The sequence below is a fragment of the Apostichopus japonicus genome, chromosome 3 (assembly GCF_037975245.1).
Source record: "Apostichopus japonicus isolate 1M-3 chromosome 3, ASM3797524v1, whole genome shotgun sequence".
Lineage (NCBI taxonomy): Eukaryota > Metazoa > Echinodermata > Holothuroidea > Aspidochirotida > Stichopodidae > Apostichopus > Apostichopus japonicus.
This window is the reverse complement of record NC_092563.1, coordinates 28,624,161-28,647,961: the sequence shown is the minus strand read 5'-3', so window position 1 is coordinate 28,647,961 and position 23,801 is coordinate 28,624,161. Positions and strand designations below refer to the sequence as shown.

The window sequence follows — 23,801 nt, the reverse complement described above, 5'->3', positions numbered from 1 at the left end:
CACAGAGGCCTGCAAACTCATGTATGTATTCAGTATACAGTAATGCAGAAACGATATTCAACAAAACTAAATAAATTATGTTTATCTTGTATTTCTTTGATCATGTCGCGATGCTTCCATTTAAATTGATATATTTGTACTTACAACATATACCATGATGTACATGCTCTTAGTATATATAATCTCATATATGTTTATTATTATTATATAACTCTTAGTCTTACAAAAACTACGTGGGACTGACATGGTTGAGGAAGAGATGGAGGAAATACGAAGAGAAGCAGAAAATGACGAAAAAACGGAGAAAGTCGGTGTTCTTACCTTACTGAGATTGCAAGACCCAAACTGGAAGAAGCCTTTGATTATATCTATATATCTCCTATTTTCTCAACAATTCTCTGGAATTAATGCGTTAGGTTCTTTTTTCCCCATCAAATTGAAACTGTTAAAGTACACACAAACTTGTCATCGTCTTTAACGGTGTCTATACCAAAGAAAGACTAGTTATGAGATCAATTTATGTTTTACCTATGAAAGAACCATTGTATCTTAGCATCCTAGGGGAATCAGTTATCAATTCTTGAGATCCAAATCTGATCCACAAATTTGGGAATATAATGATCGTTGTGATAGCATTACTCTGAATCACTTGCTTCCTAGTTCATGAACCTTGGAAGTTACTAACCTGTTGACCTTGAAATTTGACGTCAATGCGGTCTAAACATTGATTCACACAATGAATTCAAACAGTCATATGGGTGTGACATTTACAGCAATTATTGTTTGGTCTTGGCATATATGTTAAGTACATAATATATGTAATGTACTGGTGTGTGCTCGAAATCACAGGTGAAGAATAATTTATAACTATGCAGGAGCTCCAAGCCGCGATTTCCTGCACTGCATGAGTACGAAGAACATGACAAAGGTCGAGAAAACTGAGAGCAACTTTACGTTACATTCATTTAAAGCAGGGCTGCTGACATACTTGTGTAAACACTCTCTTAAAGCCTCTATGGTTCTTGAAAGAACCAAACCAACATCCTAGATCAAGAATAACTTTGATCTATACATATTGGACTATGAACCTATGGACCTGAACTTAGTTTGATATTCTACATACCACAAGGTTTTTTAGATTTGTATCGCCAGTGGACGCCTGCAACGATCACCGCCTCACTGATCCTGATGGTGCGAGCTAGTATCCAGGAAGTTTATAAAGTTGGAGGGGTACATCACAGATAAGGAGGGGACTATACTTGTGTCCTGTAACTTTGAGAAGTAATTATGCACAAGATGGTGGCACACATAAGGGGAGGGATAGTGGGCAGGGACAGTGGCAGGGGATAGGGGGCACAGGGGCACTACGGGCCTGGGCTGGTGGTGGCAGATCTACATATATCCTGTCTCCATCACATACCAGGATGTGTACAAAAACACATTAACACATAAAGCTATGCTCCATTGGCCACATTCTGACATTCTTAGCATAGTCGAGAATTGTACGAGGACAGAGTTAGGTTCTTGAAAATATTTACCTTTTTCTTTAAGTTTGCATTAAAAGTCCCACCAGACATGGCCTTTATCCAGAAGTAAACTTACTTTTAAGTTTTGTCAGCTGAAGAAATACAATACTACTATCACATTTGTGCATTTAATCATTGAATGACTTACTAACTTGAGGCAGTGCAATGGTAAGAACCACCTTAAAATCTCTTAGTTACCCTGATCCAATGATATTGTGCTTAATATATGGTTAATGCATACATGGTTTATGTGGTTATTGTTATGTGCTAAGTTATTACTAAACTAACACAATACAGCTTTACATCTTTCACACAATACAGCTTTACATCTTTCAAACAAAAGCATTTACAAAGTCCTGCCAGAAAAAAAAATAATAATAACAATGTGCGTTTTAAGAGCATTTTTAATTAGTCTGAGTCCAAGTTCTACATTGTCTTTACAAATTTAAAGACTGTAACTGCTCAAAGTAAGCAGCCTACAATTTTTGGTTTCACAACGTGAAAGTTGAAACTCAGATTTTGTGATTCCAGTCAGTTCGCAATACTTCATCGCCGCCCACGTACCCGTTCGTATGAGCCTTAATCACATGTAAAATGAAAAATGGGGGAAATGTGATACTTTGACTTTCACATTTGTCATTGAATTGAAAATGAAATGTTTTACTTTCTTCCTTAACATTGAACTTTATATACACCCTTTTAAGAGTGAAAGGTGAGTAAGGCAGTTTATTTTATTTATTACAAAGTTAAGCAGCCACGTCCACATGTGGCAGAAGCTGAACAGCTTGTAGGTTACACTGTAGTTGGATGGCTATCCAATCAGAAACCCGTTTAGATTCAGGTTTAGCATATGAACTATCTATTTAAGATGCAGTTTCAGTTTAATCTAGACATACCCTCCAAATAGGTACAGTACTAGATCTGACTGAAGAAAAGTGTTATTTACGATTATGTAGCAAAATACTACTAAAGAGTAAGAAATGAAGGTGAGATCAACTTAAAGAACCTAATTGTAATGAAACAGAAGTCATAATTGAATATTATAACAATATAGACAATAATATAACAATATTATAACAATATAGACAGAAAAACAGCACTGCATAATCAGGATTATGATTATCCTTGGTAATCCATTATTGATAAGCCAACTGTCCAATATCTCGGTCTTACTTCTAATCTGACCTGTTTTATAAATTGTATATTTTAATCCACTTGTGTTGTCTGTTCATTAGTAACCAAATCGCATGTCTGAAATTGATATCTTTTTGTAAACAGTTGTAATGTCACAAAATCATGCAAACACACAGGAGAATAAATGCTGTTGTATTACACATTGAGAATCACATTGACATTGTAGGATAGTATAAGGTAACCTCACAACCCTTGGAGCTAAACGGTTCTTTTCAAGGGCGGCCATAGTCATGATCTCACTAATTTTGCTACAGCTACAAGACTTTTTCAACGGTCTGACCAGATTCCGCCAGAATTACAAAAAAAATCTCATAAGTAAAGGGCGGCAGTCAAGACTACTCAAAGCAAGTAAATGTTTCCCTGACTTTTGCGCATATGTCGGAGTTTGATGTATAATTCGGGTAAATTTACACCCTTTAAAGGGGGAAATAATCCATAAAAGTGTCTAAAATTTATACAAAATTAATGTAATTTTCCTTCTTGCACTGTAGCGATTCTAGCCTTTTGTGCCATGGTTTTTTAGATAAATATCTTATTCTGAAAAAGTGTTAAATAAATGCAATTTGATTTTCAAATACTAGGGACACGCCAAGTTACAGTACATCACTACGCTTATATACTGTCTAATACCAGTCATATCATTGCTCGTAGCGGTAGATTGAGGTCGCTGACGTCACACACAAATTGACATCGTTCTTCGTTTATAGGCACTGCCATTAGTGTTAACAACAAGGACTTCACGAGGTAGGGGTGGCTGTTCCACTTAGTTGCGCTGTTGGAGCTAGTTAGTGCATATTTTGTTTAGACTGCATGTAACTGTTGTATATTATCAATGTTCTTTGTATTTTGTATCATTCATTGTATCAATGTTCCTTTTTTTTGTATCATTCATTGTATTGCTCACCGCAGATATGTAATTTCCTTCTGGGATTCAATAAAGTTGACTTATTTACTTACTTAATACATTAGGAGATACACTAGAAAATAACAAAATGGGCTAATATCTCGCTCTTTTGACATATCTCTACAGCCTCCATTCGCGGCTTGCCCAAATATTTCAAATTGGTCCAAAGCCTACTACGTATACAGATCTAATATATCAAATGAAGGAAAGCCTCAAAATGTCTTGAAAATTTGGAGTGTCAATTTGTGCAATCATATTTTTATAATATTTTCTATCCTTACTAAATGGGCAACATGGAACAGATAAGCCGGCAAACAAACATAGATGAATCTCATGACCATTCAAAACAGGAAGGACCAGAAATGGAATGTTTATTTACACATTAGGGGTTCCCACAGAGAAGTACTGTACGTGTATCAATTACCTTATGTACTTATTGTAATCAATTCACTGGCATTTACCATCAACTTTATTGAAATTTTTTCCCCATTTTCAACAAGACATAAAATCTCCCCTCTCAAAAAGACAAACACAAGACAGGCAGCAGGCTTAGTAATTCCTGCCTTGTAAGTTTATATTTATGGAATCACCATATTTTATTGATAGAGCAACTGAGGAAAATGTGTCCTAAAGTCAAGTACCAGAGCATCAGAAAAGGCTTCCAGATAACTTAGCTATTGCAAAGGTACTACCCTTTTGAAAATTGATAGACAGAACACAGTCATTAGTGGAAGTGGAAAACCCTCTCAGCCACTTAAACGAGCAAAGTTCAAATCCAAGGACAGTTAGTGACATAGAAAAGCCATTCATCAAAGAAATGGTTTGAGTTAGAGAGTTTACAAGGTTTTCAGACTTTGACCTCTGTTGACCTCAAATGACCTTCCACCTCAACGGCAACACATGAGTTGCTTCAACTCAACACCATGCATCCACATACTATACATCAAATTCATCCACTTTACAGTTTTGAGTTATTTTGTTCACAAGTTTTTCAGACTTTGACCTCTCTTGACCTTTGAACTCAACAGGAAACAATAGGGTTCTTGTGCGCCATAAGGTGCATCCACATACCAAAATATGAAGTTCACTGACTATATAGTATTTGAGTTTCCTCTCACCTTTGGCAAGGAATCAAGAAAGGTAACAGAGTAGGGAAAGAGACAAGAGAAAGTAAAATAAATGAAAGTGAAACAGGAGCAAAACTTTTCATGCGATACCATCCACCACATAAAACCTAACGTCCTGGTTGCAAATTACTAACATTTTCAGAGTTTCTGTCTTAAGTTGATCTACTTTAATTTTACCTGTGAAATTTCTCAATAACAGTCCCCGACCCCCATTTTTTATTAATCTATCTTGATTAAAATACTTTTATTTGCAGACAGCAGAAAGGTTCTTTCAAGAACCCAATAGGTTTTCACTTTCGGGACAAGCAACTGCTTAAAATTTCAATACCATTTTTGAAAGTGTTTTTGTCGAGAAAGTGAAGAGTAAAGTATGAAATCTTTCACTGCTGGGTTGTTACAGCTCTCCTAAGGACCATCGTTTATAGACCACACTTATTCAACAGATGTGAGTTCATCCACAGTAACTGTCTGCCTTTCACTATGGGAGAGCTAAAGGTACCACGCTGTTTTTTATCGAACCAACATTATAACAGCATTTCTACTGGTCAGTGATGTAACTTACAACTATGGGAACCCCAGTTTAATTAAATCCATTCCAATGATTCCAACATTTGGCCTTTTTAAACTAATATTAGAAAAGTACTCTTAACAAGATATATTAAACTTTACGAAAGATCTAAAAATGAGATTAAAAGCTAAACGTGAAAGTAAACTCAATTTCCTGTTTAGATAATACTTGGCTAGCTCAAAAGGGAATTCCCAAACATATTAATTTCCTTTCTAAAGTTAATTAAAAAATTTTTGTTTTGAGATCGGACTAGGATGCTGATTTGGCGCGCATACGTGAGTGGTAATCACCCACAGTGATAATGAGATCTTAACAGTTCCTTTCCATTTTTTTATATTTTTTTTATGAATGACACCTTGAGCTAAATTTAAACTGATCTAAGGGGAAACACATAAAATGTGCCAATAATGAAAATCGTGATGCCGGACATGTGAAATCATTGCCATGAATCAACTGCTTTTATCCTACATAGATTATATAACTTTTAATAAAGGAGACCTTTAATAACAGATATGGGTACTCTTGGTAGAGCAAATATCCTCTTATTATCAAATACATTGGAACAGAAATTACTTTAACATTTTTGTTGTTTTTCTATCATAACAAATGTTTCAAACCTGGAGAAATTACCTAAAGATGAAAGCATTCATCAAAATTTTAGTCCAAAAATATTCATCAAATAATCAAGGAGGAGTTTGTGCTATATGACTTACCACGGTGTAGACAGCTGAAAAGAACTCTGGGTTTGTAAATCTGTCAATCTACGAAAAGGAGAAAGTCAACAGATTTAAAAAGTTATTATTAATTACTCCAGACAGCCCTGTTTTCCCCTCCCTCTTCATTCATTTTGCAACAAGTTTGTTAACCTTCGATCAATTTAAGTATTGGCTTAAAGATTGCCGAAAAAAAAATTCATGAGCTGTAGACATGTTATCACTGGAGGGTGTATCGCTATCTCATATTTATTGTTTGAGAAATGTCCCTTTAAACATCAGGTGCTCATTAATCAATGTGTTTGGACAACTCAACCAAACACACAGATCTTTTTCAGTTTAGCTCCTGAGAAACAAAACACATCTCAATAGAAACAAATAAGACTGTTAGGGCCTCAAATGAGTTTTTACAGCGCATTACAAATTTGTTATTAAGCATATATATTGTCGGGTATCATTGATTGGTGTTCTGTTGTATCAAGTTAACATGTCTCGGTTGAGTTATTAGAATTGATCAAAACAATGGATTTACATTAGCGCTGAGAATGACGTGACATCATCGTTAGCCTTAAAGGAGCATTCCAGACATTTGACATATTTCAAAGGTGAATAGTGTAATAGTAACACCTTGAACTGTACATGACAGGGGGTTTGCTTTGGGTATGAGTGCACGTACCACAAGAACCAGACATCTTGGCTGTAACAGGCCTACAGTTTGAACGAAGGTTTGCTGTTTTACTTTTCCATCATCTTTCAAATTGTTCCTATACGTTCTGTCCAAACTAATATACATAAACATATTTTAGGAGTTAGGAGTGTTAGCTCAGTGGTGCCTTTCAATCATAAGGTCCCGAGTTTGAGTCACTCCAAGATTAATGTATGTCGTCCAGTTACAGAGTTGTTGACAATTGACAATTCATGATCATGGACGTTAAATATGAACCTAAGAGACCGACTTCGGTCAGCTTGCGGCTTTGATAAGCCACTGATGGCTTCTTTGCCAGTCCAGTTGCAGGAGGCTCTAAAATACATACATACATACATATTTATCGACCTGGAAGGCAGCTGTTTTTTTTGTTTTTTTTTACTACTCTATGCAGCACATGTTCATGTTGTAGAAGCTGAATGACTTCTTTCTAACCCTACCTTTCAGTTCATGTCAGGTGGCTATCCAATTGATAGTTTTAGCTTATTTTGGCTTTTTTACAATCTGGAAGACCAGTTCATATGGGAAAAACCATGGGATTAACCCAACTCACTTTAGCTGGCCGAGGATCAAACCCATGACCTCCCACATGTTAGTTTTCACTGCTTCTAATGCCACCAACAATATTCATTTTGACTCTAGCACAAGAACCAAGTCAGATTGATTCTACTTACATCCTCTTTAACTTTACCAGCAGTGGTAAAGTCATCCAGTCTTCTATCTAAGAAGTCCCACGTCTCCTGGTAGTCATGGGAACCATCTTGAACAATGTGAAGCTCACAACTCTTATAAACTCCCAAGAGAGCAAGACGCCTAGTGTACCAACTGAACTGAAATAACAACAGTGAAAGCTTATATCAATCGTTACGGTTGAGATACTTATGACAGAGGAAATCCTAATGATTAAGAAACTAGATTTATATTATGTTTCTTTGTGGTTCTTTCCCATCTGTTTATTTATTTATATAAGTATTACATTTTTAGTAAGAAGAGGCAAAAAGCTTGACATAGACGAATTTTATTAGTCATTATTATTCAAGTAATGCAAACAAAAATAAAAGTATTAATTACACGGATTTGGAAGAGGCTTTCCTCTCGTCTTAGTGAATCCTTTCCATTACTTCCTGTATTTTGTTTCTTGAGAACTATGGTCATTATGTTTGATGTCCACGCAATGGTTTATATAACTTGAAGTAAGTTCGTACTAAACTATTATTGTTTGTTCAATATATTTGAAAGATATCAATAACGGAGGGGAAAAAAATTCATTCATTCATTTGTTCGTTCATTCATCCATTCATTTATTCATTCATTCATTCATTCATCCATCCATCTAATCATTCATTCACCCATTCATAAATCCATGCATCCATTCATTCATTCATGTATCCATTCATTCATTCATTCTAACCAGACAACATTTCCTCTCTCAGATGCTTCCCATAATAATGTCCAAACGCTTCTAAATGCAAAATCAGAAAATTGCAAAATTTTCACCATTGACTTCACTACTTGAAATGAGACTTATAAACCTATGCTGTTGTGGCATATCTGGTATAATTTAGTATCAAAACATTTAAATTAACTGAAAAAGCTGCAAAACTACACCTTAACAAACACCTTAACACTTGAGATTGCACTTACACCTGCCTGACGTCTTCATGTGGCAGTCTGAATTAACAGGACTTTTCCATGAAATTGTTGACCAGCAAAACGAAGCAAACCGACTTTGATGAAATCTACCATCAAGATGTTCATTTGACATTATTTATCAAAGATCTCTATCTGTACAGTGCAATTCAGCCCTCATCCATACACAAATTCTACTTTCTCACAGACATCTTTACATTCTGACCACAAGGCACAAACTTCTGACTGGGACACGTTGCATATCATCTCTATACTAAGCAGAATTGTTTTTCAGAAATTGAAAACTTTTGTGATAAGATATGTGAAACTAACCAAATGATACTAACCTACTGACTATTGCCATTAAAAGCTGACGACAGAAATATGAAGCTAATGATACCTACCCTGTTGGCCTAAGAATCACGTCATCACAAGAGGTTACTTCTCACAAACATCCCTTTCTAGTATATCCTTACATAAGTCACAAACATCCCTTTCTAGTATATCCTTACATAAGTCACAAACATCCCTATCTAGTATACCCTTACATAAGTCACAAACATCCCTTTCTAGTATACCCTTACATAAGTCACAAACATCCCTTTCTAGAATATCCTTACATAAGTCGCAAACATCCCTTTCTAGAATATCCTTACATAAGTCAAACATCCCTTTCTAGTATATCATTACATAAGTCACAAACATCCCTTTCTAGTATATCCTTACATAAGTCACAAACATCCCTTTCTAGTATATCCTTACATATGTCACAAACATCCCCTTCTAGTATATCCTTACATAAATCACAAACATCCCTTTCTAGTATACCCTTACATAAGTCACAAACATCCCTTCCTAGTATATCCTTACATAAGTCAAACATACCTTTCTAGTATATCCTTACATAAGTCACAAACATCCCTTTCTAGTATACCCTTACATAAGTCACAAACATCCCTTTCTAGTATATCCTTATATAAGTCACAAAAATTCCCTTTCTAGTATACCCTTACATAAGTCACAAACATCCCTTCCTAGTATATCTTTACATAAGTCACAAAGTTCCCTTTCTAGTGTATATCCTTACATTTATAAGTTTCAGAATATCCACTGTTGTGTTTTTCTGCAATCTTACAATAATACCAGACTTACCTGACCTATCCCCCATTGGGAGGTGCCATTTGTAGTTTATGTCCCAGTATTTTCATTTAAAATAGAACTATCCAGTTGGTATCCGACATAGTAATTGCCAGTTATTTAACGTTTTACTTACTTACGGAATCAAAGCAAAATACTTTCGGGTTGTAGTATAATGTCAGAATTTTCAAAGTCACAAGTTCTACAAGAGAGGTCTCATCATGATTGCAAACAATGTTTTCTTAAATGGATTAATATTTTGTTTCTTGTTTCATGAGACTATAACTACCTTTCAGGCAAACCGATACTTACATCTACAGACCTATCACCTGAGTGATAACAGATATCATCAATTAATTTGTATAAGTTGGTAAAGTGTTCCTGGATATTGGTAGGTAGGGCTGTGAGGGCCATGGCCTGTGGCCAGTGGTCCATGTAAGGTACCAGCATCCTCAATCTCATTTGAAATGCATCTCTCAAAATGGATGGAGATAACTCACTGGAGCTTTTGAAAAAGAACACGAGGGATTGGAAATAATACTGTTTAAATAAACAGTTACTGTTTATATGAACTGTTTCCTGATCAGTTATCTACATATACATTCATCACATTAAACACTGAGGCCAGCATTTTACTGTTTAGTTTACGAAGGGTGGCAGTATTTCAGAAAAGCTTTGCAAAACCCTTCAGGGTCCTTAGATCCAAGGACTGACAAAGATTCACACTTACATCTCACTAACCTTAATTACATAAATTGTACTAGAAGTACTGGATTAGCAACCACTGACATATAGTGCACTCCCCTTGATCATATAGGAGTCAGATGTTAGACTTTTTTCACTGACACATGATTATATGATTTATTTAGTTTATAGAGAAGGTGGACTGGGCTGCACGAGAGATTAAAATTTAAAAGTAACAAAGTTACAGAACAACAACAAAAACTGGAAAGTACCAAACTAGGATTACAACCTTTCACTAGATATTATGCAACTTGATTGTTCATCAAACATGGTGGGCCTTTGGATGTAAACAGCTTTTGTACATTAGTCAAAGTGATAGATATGCATATTCATGACCGTTCAATTCTCAATATGTCACTTAGTAACCAATTACATATTGAGCCGTACATCATTTTTTGTATTATATCGAGATATTTACACCTTTGATGGATTACTTTATGCAGATTTTTGAATAATCTATGTCTTTCTGAAAAGCAGTCGACTGAGTTAGATTACAGCATTTTTCTCACTTAATTTTTCAGTGGTTCACTAATTCATTTGATCAATCACTTATTTGTCCATTTATCCAATTGTTTGAAATTTATAGAAGATTAACCTGTACAAAAATAAATACTTCCTACACAACAATTGTTAACTTAACACTATTATCAACAATAACATCATGAGTCGCAAATGACTTACTTCCTTGATTTATCTGTGTCTTTGGAAAGACCTTCTAAATGTTTTGATATATCGTTATTGCACTGTCTGACAAAGTGGTGCATCAGGTCGCCTCCACCACGAGGGAAGAGCCCATGTGTCACTCCTGGGTAGCCATGTTGCTGTGCGCCCTTAGCAATCGCCTTCACAGACCATCCATGTGATGGCACAAAGTTGAGAGCAGAGTCCAGAATGCTGGACTTTAGCTCCTCTTCAGTGACCATTTCTTCTTCTTCATGTTTGTCATGGCTACTGTAGTAGAACAGAAAGAAAGAAACAAAAAGCATAAAAACAAAAAATATTTCATACAGGAAACCTGATATATTCAGGTGATCTGATATATGATTATTCTTCTGTTTGTACCTGTATAGTGCTGTTCATGATTTTTCCCTTTAGTCCAGTAATTAAATATTCATTTACATAAAAACAGCATATTTGATTATCTCATATACATATCACCCAGTTTTGGACAATTTGCAGGACTGTATTTCACAGTATAAACCAACTTGTACTAATCATGGAAATTCGCAATGACAATCTACACTGCAGTAAGAGGCATACATTATCATCCAGATTATTTACATATCTGGCTATCTTCTGGTTCCAATGTGTCCAGGAAAATCAAACTTTCACAGTTTCACTGTAATGTTACAAAAATATACACAGAAACACACTATACAGAGTTACTCTATCGTGTACGTAATCTTTATAAATATATTCCAGTGTCATAAGTAATCAAATTAACAGTATGAAATGTCTCCCGAAGGAAATGAGGGCGGTATTGAAGAACTTAGCATGTGTAGACTCCGGATGTGTGACCTGACTAAATTCACGTTGGGTTCGGCTTTGAGTACAACATTTCTGTATGCTGCCTATTGGACGACTCAAACCATAATAGTAATTACGGACTTTGCCATCCGTGTTACTTTACGGTCTACTTTCAGACATATTATTTTGCATCATTTCTTACCAAGATTTTTCAACGGGGTTTAAATCAATTTATTTTCTCCCATGGGCACCATCTCACCATCAGTTACTTGGGTGACTAATTATTTAAATTCGCCTGCACATATCACTACTTGAACAGTACTGGAGAGCTATTTGCCATTTACTATGCTATTTTTGAGAATGCTAAAATCAAGTTACCTGTGATCTGATTCGGATAAAAACGGCCTGGAAGTTGATAGAGATCTGCTAAAACATGGATAATCTAATAGAAAGAAAAGAGAAAGGATATGTCAAACCTTATAAAAGTCGTTAAATTTAACATTTTTGCGGAAAATCAGGTCTGATGAAAACAGATTAATGTTAACAACCGTTTTAAAGTTTGTCTCACAAACAGCCAAGGATTTGGATTCAGTATGAGTAAGATTATAAGTTATTAGATAACAAACAAGAGTTAGTAAGCTTGTCTTTGAAACAGTCTAGACTAGGTGCATGCACAATGTCTGATGGCAAAGCATTCCAATCTTTTAAAGTGCGGGGAAGAAGGAATATTTATATAAATTCTTCTTAGCGTTGGGAACTTGGAAGTTAAGATCATGTTTATTTCTTGTGTTAACACTTTTTGTTGGGATTAGATTGTCTTTATCAATTGATACAAGATGGTTATTAATTTTATACAGCATTTGTAGACGTTTGTGCTTTCTTCTTGTTTTTAGCAGGGGCGAATCTTATTCCTCAAGCATATCAGTCACACTGGATTTATAAGAGTAGTCTGCCATACAAAATCTGGCTGCTCTTCTCTGAATAGCTTCTATTTTATCCACAACAAACTGGTGATGGGGGTCCAAGCTACTGAAGCATAATCGAGTACTGGCCTGACAAGGGTTTTGAATGCTGTAGTTTTAACATCTTTGGGACAACTTGAGAGGTTACGTTTTAGAAGGCTAAGAACACGGTTTGCTTTATTGGTTATGTTATTGATATGTTTATCCCATCTTAGTTTGGCTATCAATTTCAACACCAAGGTTAGGGTGAGAGTCAATAACTTTTAGGGGTTGGTTGCACTGGGTGTAGATGGGTGGGTGTTTTGTAACATTTTTTAGATGAAATTGAGAGGATGTAGCATTTAGATGGGTTAAAATTCATTTGCCATTTATTTTGTCATTGTTCCAGTTCATTTAGGTCATCTTGGAGGATTTGTTGGTCAGTTTGGATATCAATTTTTCTATACACAAGGCAATCATCAGCAAACAGTCTAATAGTGCTACTGATATTATCAGGGATGTCTTTTACATATAAAAGGAAAATTAAGGGACCCAAAACAGTGCCTTGGGGTACACCAGATAAAAACTTGTTTAGAATTTGATATTTCACCGTCACAGACAATACACTGATTGCGGTTGCTGAGGAAAGATGCAAACCAAGCCAGAAGATTTCTATTAAAGCCATAGGCAGAGAGCTTAGCTAAAAGGTGTTGGTGTGGGACCTTGTCAAATGCTTTAGAGAAATCAAGTTTAGCCATGGAGACAGTACTGCTTTGGTCAATTTGTTTAGAGATATCATCTATTGTTAGGAGAAGCTGGGTTTCAGTGCATCTTTTAGCATGAAAGCCATGTTGGGAATCTGTAAGGGTATTATGCTCATCCAGGAATTTCATCACAAGTGAGTTGATTATGTGCTCAAGGACTTTACATACTGTATATACGTTACATATAAAAGTATTTGAAGTATAGTCAGTATTGCGAAGTTCGGAACACTGCGAAGTTCGGACACCCTAAGAAATACACGATTTCACCATGACAACCTATAGCAACAGCCAATTTCACGAAAAAACTACAGTCATTTTCTCTCCAAAATGACCCATGTGCAAGTAAGTACTTACATATTTGTCAATAAAATGACGGAGTTCTATGAAGTCTGTTATAATTACTGAAGAGCAACTGCGCCACCAATTTTATCACCAGCGCCACACTGTGGGTTGGGTGTCAGAACTTCGCAATACTCAAGCAAAGAAATACCAGTTCCATAATCACGAAGAATCTTCTTGGAATACAACGTGAAAACAGTTTGCAGGAAAGAAAGTTTGGCCGTGTATCGTAATATAACACAATTCTCCCACCATATCAAGTAAATTTTCAGGTGATTTAGACCAGAAGATATAGTTTTGGGGTGTTTTAAGGCTTAGGTGTCTTTGAAGTGTCCATGCTACAACACCGGTTTACTGAGATGGAAGCATGGGCACAGCTTATATAATTCCTACTTTTGTACTATTGTACATAATTTCCCTCCCCTACACTAGCTAATATTCATACCTGCACGATTTCAACGGATCCAAAAATTTAATGTACGATCTCCCTAACATGTGGCCTCAGCAGGTTCAGCCTAGCTTAATAAAATAACCAACACAACACATCTTTTTAAGTTATCATCAATATCAAGTTGCATTTTTGTTCTCCTCCGTCCGAAATTAGGCTGAACTTTCAGGGCATATTAAAAACAAATAATTTTTACCTGATAGCAAGGAAAGCTATACTACTTCTCTATTCGCTATAAGTATAATTGTAGGCAAACGTTATTGACATTTCGCATAACTGGTACCATACGGAAACCAATCACCTAGCCTACCGGCCTGATCTAACCTAGGCCTACAGTAAGGCTAACAAGTTAGGGTAGTCGTCTCTATAAAAGACGTCTCTGTTAAAGCTCGACAAAGTTTGGTTACATGAAGCCAGCAACTTTCGAATTGATGCCAATGCAGTCACGGTTTCCATTCTTGGTATATGAGCCATTTTTGGCGAAAGTGTACTGGCCAAGTGATGTTAACTGGTTTGCAGACTACGTTAGGTAACAAGGTTTACACTAACTTACGGTGTTGTTTCTACAGAGATAGAAAGAGGAGAATGTTGACAACAACGAATCGCCTGTATATCAACCAATGCAATGCACGTAGCAAAGGCGTTATCGGGCGCTTTGTATTTTGGCAGAGTTATTTGTCGACCAAATATTTTGGTCGATATCTTTTCTGTGGATTTTGGGGGGATGAGAAAACTCATTTGGAGAAGGTCTTTTAGAGCCATTTTTTTCGAGAAAAACTTTGTAGCAAAACATCGAAACTTAGAAGAAATGTGGGCATGCATGACTCTCAGGAATAGTTGTAATAAGTTTACGTAAGTATATCCAGTCATTCTCTAACACCAATCGAAAGAAATATATAAGCTGGTGTTAATCCCAGATCATCACATAGATAACGATTTCAAATCAATATCTCTCCAGTGTCTTCCTAACTATTGACGTTTACAACTACAGGTAATATTTATAGTAGGAAAAGTAATTTTTGTTCTAATAGGGTTGTGAATGAGTGGAACGGTTTGCCTGAGAAAGTTGTACTTGCAAGTAGTGTGAATGGGTTTAGGAATGCTTTGGACAAGCACTTTAAGCATTGTAATTGGGTCTGAGTGTTTGTGTCTTCAGTTTTTTTTTCCTCTCCTATAGGGTCTTTGAAGGGGACTTGAGTGTCCCTCCTGATCTTTTTTCTACTAAACTAAACTCTAATAGTGCAGAAATGACCATATACCGGCCGTAAGTCCTAGAAATTTAGTAACACACAAAAACAGTAACAATTTAAGGTCTCGTTTTGTTAATTCAACTATGAAATCAGACCAGCTGCACGTGATTTCAAAGGTGGAGGATTGCGAATTTAACAATACCCTCCCCGTTTCATTTAGACAGAGGGCTGAACTTTATGGAAGGCCCAGGGGTGAATGAAGGATTTGATAAGTAAGGATCACGGCTGCCCTGAGCCCTATTGCAGACGACTCACTAGGGCGGGACAATCTGGGGGTCCTCTCCCAGAATAAAATAGATGTTATAAGTGGTACATTCTGAAGCATATTTAGACTATAAAGTAGGTCTATATAAGTAGCTTTAAACGCATGAATTAGCATATAAAATATTAGCTAGGAAGTAAATAATCCCCACGAATGCTCGAGTTATAGGCAAATAATATTTTACAAAGGAGAGTACCGTGCTTGCATGCCATCCCACCCCCCCCCCTTCCCACCGCCCACCCGATCTTTTGCTTACGCCACTGAACCAACTGCTGCCACAACAATTCTGATACTTTATAAATTAAGCCAAATGCTCAGAACAATACTAACGGCATTGTGGACTACCAATAAATGATCTTACGAACGTCTATAAGGCCAACTTACCGGCAAATAAAGCGTTTATTAATATGACTTCGTAAGGCCCTGTGCGGATTGGGGCCCTCCACTCCCGTTCAGACACAGGACGCTGTCATATTATCGGTTCCAGCAGAGCCGTATAGACGCCTTGGGTGATTGACCAGTGCAAGGTTCAACTTGCACAGTTTATCGAACAAAAAAAGAGCTTGAGAAAACACAATTTGAAATGCTTAAAATTAGTTTGACTTGACACTTCTAATGAAGATATGTTTCAAATCACCTCTTCTGTGATAGTTACGAGCGAAATGGTATATATACTACTATACTGACTCATTCATGGTACCGTAATTTATAAGCTGCACCCACAGATTGCAGATTTCTGACGGCTGCAGCTTGTTAATGTTTCCGTAACTAGATAAGACCTAGAGCCGTATATTAATGTTGGGTTTGTCTGGAGTGACCATTACTATATGCATGGCTCAGTGATCCATCCAGCGGCGGCATCACATGGTTTTGAAAGAACGGTGCCGTGATTGGTGCCTCCGAAGAAACTAGCATCTTCTTAAATTTCGTAACGAGGGGTAAATCTGCGTCTACGGTACGTGGAGCTTTCGTTGCATGCCTTCGACACGTATATTCCGAACCAGTATATACTAATCCGCCACTAGTCTTTCGCACAACTTGATTTTCTGTCGTTGTCTCTGTTTTCTATTTCTATGGTACAGACTAGATTACGCAATACAGATATATGCAGTATGTTATATTCACTTGCTTCATTTTGCTATGGCGCCGTCAACTACGTTTTTTTTTCTTAAAAAATAAATAGCTGCTGACATTTCAGTGGATCTGTATTCATTTCAAATCCCTTTTCGATCGTAGAGAGGGCCTACCTGCCCGAAAGGATCACCAATTTATCCAAGGTCATGTAAACTAACATAATTGGTCAGGGGTGTTAGGTTTATTATCAAATTATGTGTTCCAAACAAACTTCGGTATTACTATAGGCTCAGTTGAGCTGTTACAGTAGTACTGCCTTTTCACAGGGAATGGAAGTATGCCAAAAAAATGATGGACTGTTAAATTGTTGTCAATCCCCTTTGTTTATCCCACCATTTTTGGCAAGCTTGCACTATCTCAGAAAGCATAGACCCGATGCCCATCTATAGGTTCAGTCAGGGGCGTCTCTAGAGGGGGTTGATAGGGGAGGTGTCCCACCCCACAAACTTGGTAAAATTGACGGTAGTTGGAAAATTGGAGTGCTACAGTTGGACTTTCCGACTGTCGCACTTTAATTTACCTAGGCCTATGCATATATTCCTGTGATTGTAAATGATTTGGTAAATGTGACATATGTGGGCGATACTTAGTATGTTCCTTAACTGCATCCTCCCCGCCCTAGGGATATTTCCCGGCTAAGGTTCCGCATTGGCAGAGACAGACTGACAAAAATTGAATATTAGCCCCCTTTACAGCTATTTTATATGCATATGGCTGCCACGAAAACACTTCTAGTTTTAGCCACGCTTGTAGTTGTTTTATCTGCGAACTGTGTCTATTCATTTTAGAGCAGAGTTAACTATCAGGTTATTAGTTAATTTGGGTTGGCGTATATCGCCACCGAATTTGCACATATCGAATTTATGTAGGCCTACGTGAGAACCGCAAACAATGAAAACTGTATGCTTTTACAGTATGTTTTTATACTTATTTCTAAGAACTGTATTGGTCCTTGACGAAGATGATAGGCAGATTGTTCATGTGAGTGATAAAGAGCCCCGCCGAACCCCCACCCCCAAAAAATAATATTAAGCGCGCTAGGACAAAGCACTGCATTTTTCGGTAATTCACTATGTCGTCGAATATAATTTGTTGAAGAAAAAAGTTTTCCCCCTTGTTACATTAACATAGCTTTTGTAGTTAGTACTCTATGTAGCCTTCAAGCAGATAACTTATACTCAGTTGCTTACTTGCTAAACCAGAGTGATTAATAAGTTTGTGAAGTGAGGGCCAGTGGGTACAAATGTATCGAAAAAAAGTTCGGAACAAAAGTGCAGTCGCGAAAGATGGAGTGTGTGATTGACCGTATCGTTCACGAGAAGCGCGGGGGGGGGGGGGGGGGTACAAGGCAGCAGTCGGAATTTTCTGGCTTCAAAACCCATCCAGTTGGAATTTCAGCCACTACACCCCCGAATCATCAAGCCTTAGCTACGTCCCTGGGAACAGTATATTCTTGTTTTGACTTGATTCTGAAAGATCTAGGATCGAAGTGTTCCTTAAAATGCTTCAGCTTATATAAACCCATAGAAGTGGTCCAATTCTTCCCCAGCAAAGTTCAAGAATCCCTCAACTGAAGCATTTTTCCCCTGACTGATGATGGATCATACATTTGGTAAAACTTTCACATTTGGCATAAACAAGGGTGTTGTGGGCCCCATTATGACCATAGGCCCAGCCTTTGTACTATTCACTTTTTCCTTAATTAGTACATTGTGTACATGTAAAGACACTATTCTTTAAGGCCCATTTTTTAGCTAGACCCCTCCATTTTCCCATTTTCCCATGTCCCCATTTTTCCCCTTACCTCCAAGTTATTGCATTAGCAAATTTATCCCAACATGTAGTATTCAATATGTTTATACTAATAAACTAAAATTAATACTATTAACCTATTAAACTATTTAATTATACTGATATATATATATATATATATATATATATATATATATATATATATATATATATATATATATATATATATATATATATGTATACACATGTATAAATTTCTTTAAATTTTTGGACTGATCCATTTATTTATTTCTTTTTTGCTTCAGTTTTTTTGCAGTCTATATATATATATATATATATGTGTGTATATATATGTGTATATATATATAGATATATATATACATATATATGTGTATATATATATAGATATATATATACATATATATATATATATATATATGTATATATATATATATATATATATATACACAGCAAATCATTGGTCCAATGCCAACTAGTATATCCAGTATCCTTCACGCTTAATGCTTTCTATAGTTTTTCTGTTTCATAGTTTCTCTGTTTGTGGCAACAGGTTAGTCTACATAGTTCAATTCTTATTCAAGGGGGGTGTAAATTTACATCCATAAAGAATCCTGTCTCATTTCCATTTAAAAAAATGAAGGGGGTGTAATTTGACAAATTGCCAAAATGACAACAATTCTTTAAATAGTTGGACTGTTCCATTTTTTTTTTTTTTTTGCTTCAGTTTATTTTCAATCTAGATATTAAGCACAAACACATGTAGACATAACATAAACAGTGAACAATGTAAATAGAGAATGATAAACAAATATATACTTAATGATAGTTTCTTATATACTATCATCCACACCTTTTGTAATATCCTTTAATTAACTTGATTGTACATATGGAAACTGTGGTTTTTAAATGCAATGTGTTTCTCAACACTAAAGATAAAACTACAGCGATTTAAAATGAGTGCATATGGGATTAGTATCCTGCATTTTACATTTGTAAAATGAAATATTTAGCCTGAAGTAAGAAGAAATAATGTTTCATATATTTGTCCAAAAAGCCAAAGAGATCATTTTGAATGTTATTCCTTTGTGAGGAAAACAACATGAAATAGCATTCCAAAAACTCAGGACCCTATCAAAGTGCCAAAAGAGGTGGGGGGGGGGGGTTATCTTCATCTTCTAATTTACAGAATGTACATAAAGAATCCTGTCTCATTTTTCATTTAAAAAAAATGAAGGGGGTGTAAATTGGCAAAATGCCAAAATGACAACAATTCTATAAATAGTTGGACTGTTCCATTTTGCTACCAAATTAAGTTGGTATTATTACCACTGGTGTCTCTGAAAGCCAAAAGATAATTTTGAATAACAGAGCTGTTTGAAAAGTCACACCTAAATTTCCCAGTAATAATAACAATAAATACAACTTTTTCACTGCTTCATATTTACATTGATTTATTAAAGACATGTAAAAAATCACTCCCCATGAAAGAAAAATTACTTTCAAAATGTAAAAAATTGTAATAGAGCTTGAAATTAGGTTATTTTGTTGTTGTTCCACCATGTCCCCAATAAACCAGCATACGTTTTCAAACCTTTATTTAGTCCATCTCTGTTTACTTTGTCAGATATTTGGTAAATGTGTTTTCCCAGCATGTAAACATTAAACATCATCTTAAATCATTAATTATTGATTAAAAGTGTTGAACAGTGAAATAACACCTATAGTAAACAGATGGTTTAGTCAATTAATAGATTGTTCACTTTAGAACTAACTTTCCAATAAAGATAATTTAGACGAAAGATGTTCTATTTCTCATGCAAAAAAAACTTTATGGAAAAATGTTCTCTCACTTAATGTATGTATATATATATATAGATTATCAAATAACTTACAGTGTAATTAATAAGCTGATGAAGACAGGTACATTTCACCCTCCATCTTTCTCTTTCTATACCAGAGTACCTTGTACTGCAAAGACATTTGAATGAGGGGGGGGGGGGGACGGGGGTAGCAGGGAACGTGATGAGGAGAAGGAATAGGGTGGGAAGTATTCAAGTGAGAGGAAATCATGAACTAGATCTTTACACAGTCTATGGTAAACTTAATTGTTGGGTATCACCACAGATAAACTTGCCAATGTTTACATTGAAAGGTACAAAGTATGGCAGAAGAACAAGTAAATGCATTATTGTTATGAATATTAAACAAATTTCGTTTTGTCATTGAAAGACAGAACTTCATGTTGCCGTGTTAATACGAGGCTAGGCTTTGGTTTCTTTTGTAGTCTGTATCTTTTGTTATATATCTTTACCCCCCCCCCTCCCCCCCCCCCCCCCGCGTGCAGTTTCAATTAACAGGAAACCTCAACAAAGGATCTTCAACACCCTCACAATAGCCCTCTGGTTTGTGCATACCGATGGTTCATTCATATTTGAAAGCAATTCAACTTTGGGTATATACTTGCATATTACATATAGTAATGGTTTATTTTGGTCTCATTACGTTATGACGACCTCATCAAAATGCAACTTAGCAATGATATTTGCATCGATTCTGTAAATGTTGGGATGGAAGGACTTTCAAGAGTAATTCAGGTCGTTATGTAGAATATATGGGTAAAATCAACTACAGAGAATTCACTGGGAACTTAACAGTTAGAAAAGTAAACTTTAAATTGTTTGATGGTGTTGAAAGAAACTCCATAGTAATCCATGGTTACACAGTACATACGAGGTACTATGTGTGACTTCTGACTGGTACTCTTGGCAAAGAATGGTTTTAAAGACCTCCAACAAATGAATGGGAGCTGGATAGCTCATGCACTTGGTAGATACTGTTAGGAAAAGAAAAGTCACCCTCCCTGTGCCTGGGCACAAAAAACTTAGCTGATCCAATCTCAACCCCTGGGTCCCCTTTCATCAAGATTGTGACCGAAAGCTCACTTGGTAGGGACCTGGATTTCGGAACTTGATGTGCAGAATGATGACTGGTTTGAATTCTGTTCCAGCCAAAGATTTCATTGGCCTTACAAAATTTCCAGTTTTTCCTTAGTTGAGTAATTACTTATCCCTTTATATAATCATGGTGCACATATAATTATATAATAATAATTATAGGAGTGTTAGCTCAGTGGTTAACGCTGGTGCCTTTCAATCATAAGTTCCCGAGTTCGAGTCACTCCAAGATTCATGTATGTCGTCCAGTTACATGAGTTGTTGACAATTCATAATCATGGACGTTAAATATGAATCTAAGAGGCTGACTTAGGTCAGCTTGCGGCTTTGATAAGCCAAACGGTGGCTTCTTCGCGAGTTCCTGCTTGCAGGAGGATTTAAAATACATATAATTAAAAGGCCAAGCGATGAGAGTGAGAATTAGGCTGGAGGAGGAAAATGGAAAAGTCAGTGGGTGAAATTAACTACTGATATCAAAATGTTATATCAAATATATAAGCCTATAATGTTGCCATAGAGATGAACTGTAATTTTAATCAGAATCAGTCAGCATATGAAAAATATAGCATGAGCAACTATCAACTAAAATATACAAATAATATATGTATATGTCCATATTATATTCACATATCCATATGGTTTCAAGGAATGTCTTGCATTGATTTCAATGTAATACTTTAACCTGCCTGAGAGTATCCTAACTAGTTCCATGCCGAGCAAGGACATGGCAAAATTCAAGTTCAGGAAATTAACTATTAAACAATGGGACGTTTTCTCTTTTATTACTCTCTTTCTTTCTTAAAACTCATTATCACCAATTTGAAGACAGATATAAAAGTACTGTCACAGCTATACCAAGCATCAGACTTGTTGGAAGGAAGAAATTGTAATCGAAGCATTTTTAAAACGTGCTAACTGTTTGGTATGCAACACGAAACTAATTAGTGGCCGAATTAAACTTTCTTTCTAAACTGGCCACCCAGTTGGGCGCTTATCAAGGTGAAATCCCTGATGAGCCTACGCAAATCTTGACTGTCCAACAATCCCTGCAATGACAACACACGCAAACGATTGACTATTGGCCAAATCAGGTGTTTCCAGGGATCCCGAAGTCTGAACTCTTGAGGGGGTCAAACTCCCATCTTAAAGGTAGTCAGTATAGACCCCAAATTGTATGCACACTATAATTGCTGTAAGTTTTCAAAAAGTACTTTTCTGGAGGTCTTTCAACTCTCCAAATTGTTCTCAGACAATTTTTAAGGAACACACACGATGATTGAATGTCCCAGTGAGAAAAATATCCTCGAAGGTTGTAATAAAAACAGTTTAAGAATTTTTACCAAAGGGGACCATATTTGAATATCTATTGGGCCAATATTGGGGCCAATACAGCATACATTTAAGTGGGTCACAACTCACAAGACCACCAGAAGCATGCCCACATTGCCAATTTTACACCCATTGAAATAACATGCACGTAAATCATTTTCGAAAAACAGCTCTCTGGATACACGGCATGTTCATGCGATATGAACTATATATTATATATTGGTATATCAAAAACGATATTAAAGTACCTAAGCAATTTTTAATGCCTTTATGAGCCATTACTCATTGAAGCCATCATGGGACCATTTATCATAACTTTCCGCACAGAAAAGGTCCCTTAGGTTGCCACATAATCATATGGGGAAAATAATTTGCTGCTAACAATTTTTGTGCTCTTAAGTCCAGACATTGTGGTTTTTTACACACAAAATGGCCTTCACCTTGCGTCTCTGTGAAGAAACTTAACACTCCTGTAATAATGGTAAAGTCCACCGAAGGACGCGTTCACACTTAGCTGTTAGTGTTAGGATTTGTCTGTCGTTCTGCGTTTTCTTCGATTAAACAACTATAACGAACAATTTTGTACAGAAGCGTAGAAGAAACTTCTCAAGGAGATGCAACAATTCTTCAAAATTACAAGAATCTGAAAAATGACATTTTGTCGCCCAATACCAACTCATCAAAACTACAAAAATCTGAAAATTGACATTTAGGCGAGATGCAATTACACATCAAAATGGTATATATCTGAATTTTTTTGATATCTCTCGACAAAACGTTCATTTTCAAATTGTTGGCATGGCGAGTTGATGCATCTCGACAAAACAAATTTTCAGTTTGATGTCAATTTAATACGCCGTCTAACACGTCAGTTTTCATATTTTTGTCATCA

At 36.1% G+C, this 23,801-nt stretch overlaps 1 protein-coding gene across 2 annotated transcripts in view; it reads right to left on the bottom strand.

Annotated features, from left to right (window-relative positions):
• Positions 1–14,756, bottom strand: part of LOC139965746 (ubiquinone biosynthesis protein COQ9, mitochondrial-like) — a 30,789-nt gene extending 16,033 nt beyond the window's left edge. Inside the window, exons 1-6 of one of the 2 annotated variants that reach the window (XM_071968418.1) lie at positions 14,615–14,756; positions 12,094–12,157; positions 10,930–11,199; positions 9,817–10,009; positions 7,413–7,568; positions 6,033–6,080 (exon numbers count right to left, since the gene is read on the bottom strand). In XM_071968418.1, coding sequence (XP_071824519.1) covers positions 6,033–6,080; positions 7,413–7,568; positions 9,817–10,009; positions 10,930–11,199; positions 12,094–12,157; positions 14,615–14,681 — 798 coding nt within the window. In that variant the 5' untranslated portion in view covers positions 14,682–14,756. The remainder of the gene's footprint in view (positions 1–6,032; positions 6,081–7,412; positions 7,569–9,816; positions 10,010–10,929; positions 11,200–12,093; positions 12,158–14,614) is intronic. The other variant, XM_071968419.1, reaches the window with a different exon arrangement.
• Between the last annotated feature and the right edge of the window lie 9,045 nt (positions 14,757–23,801).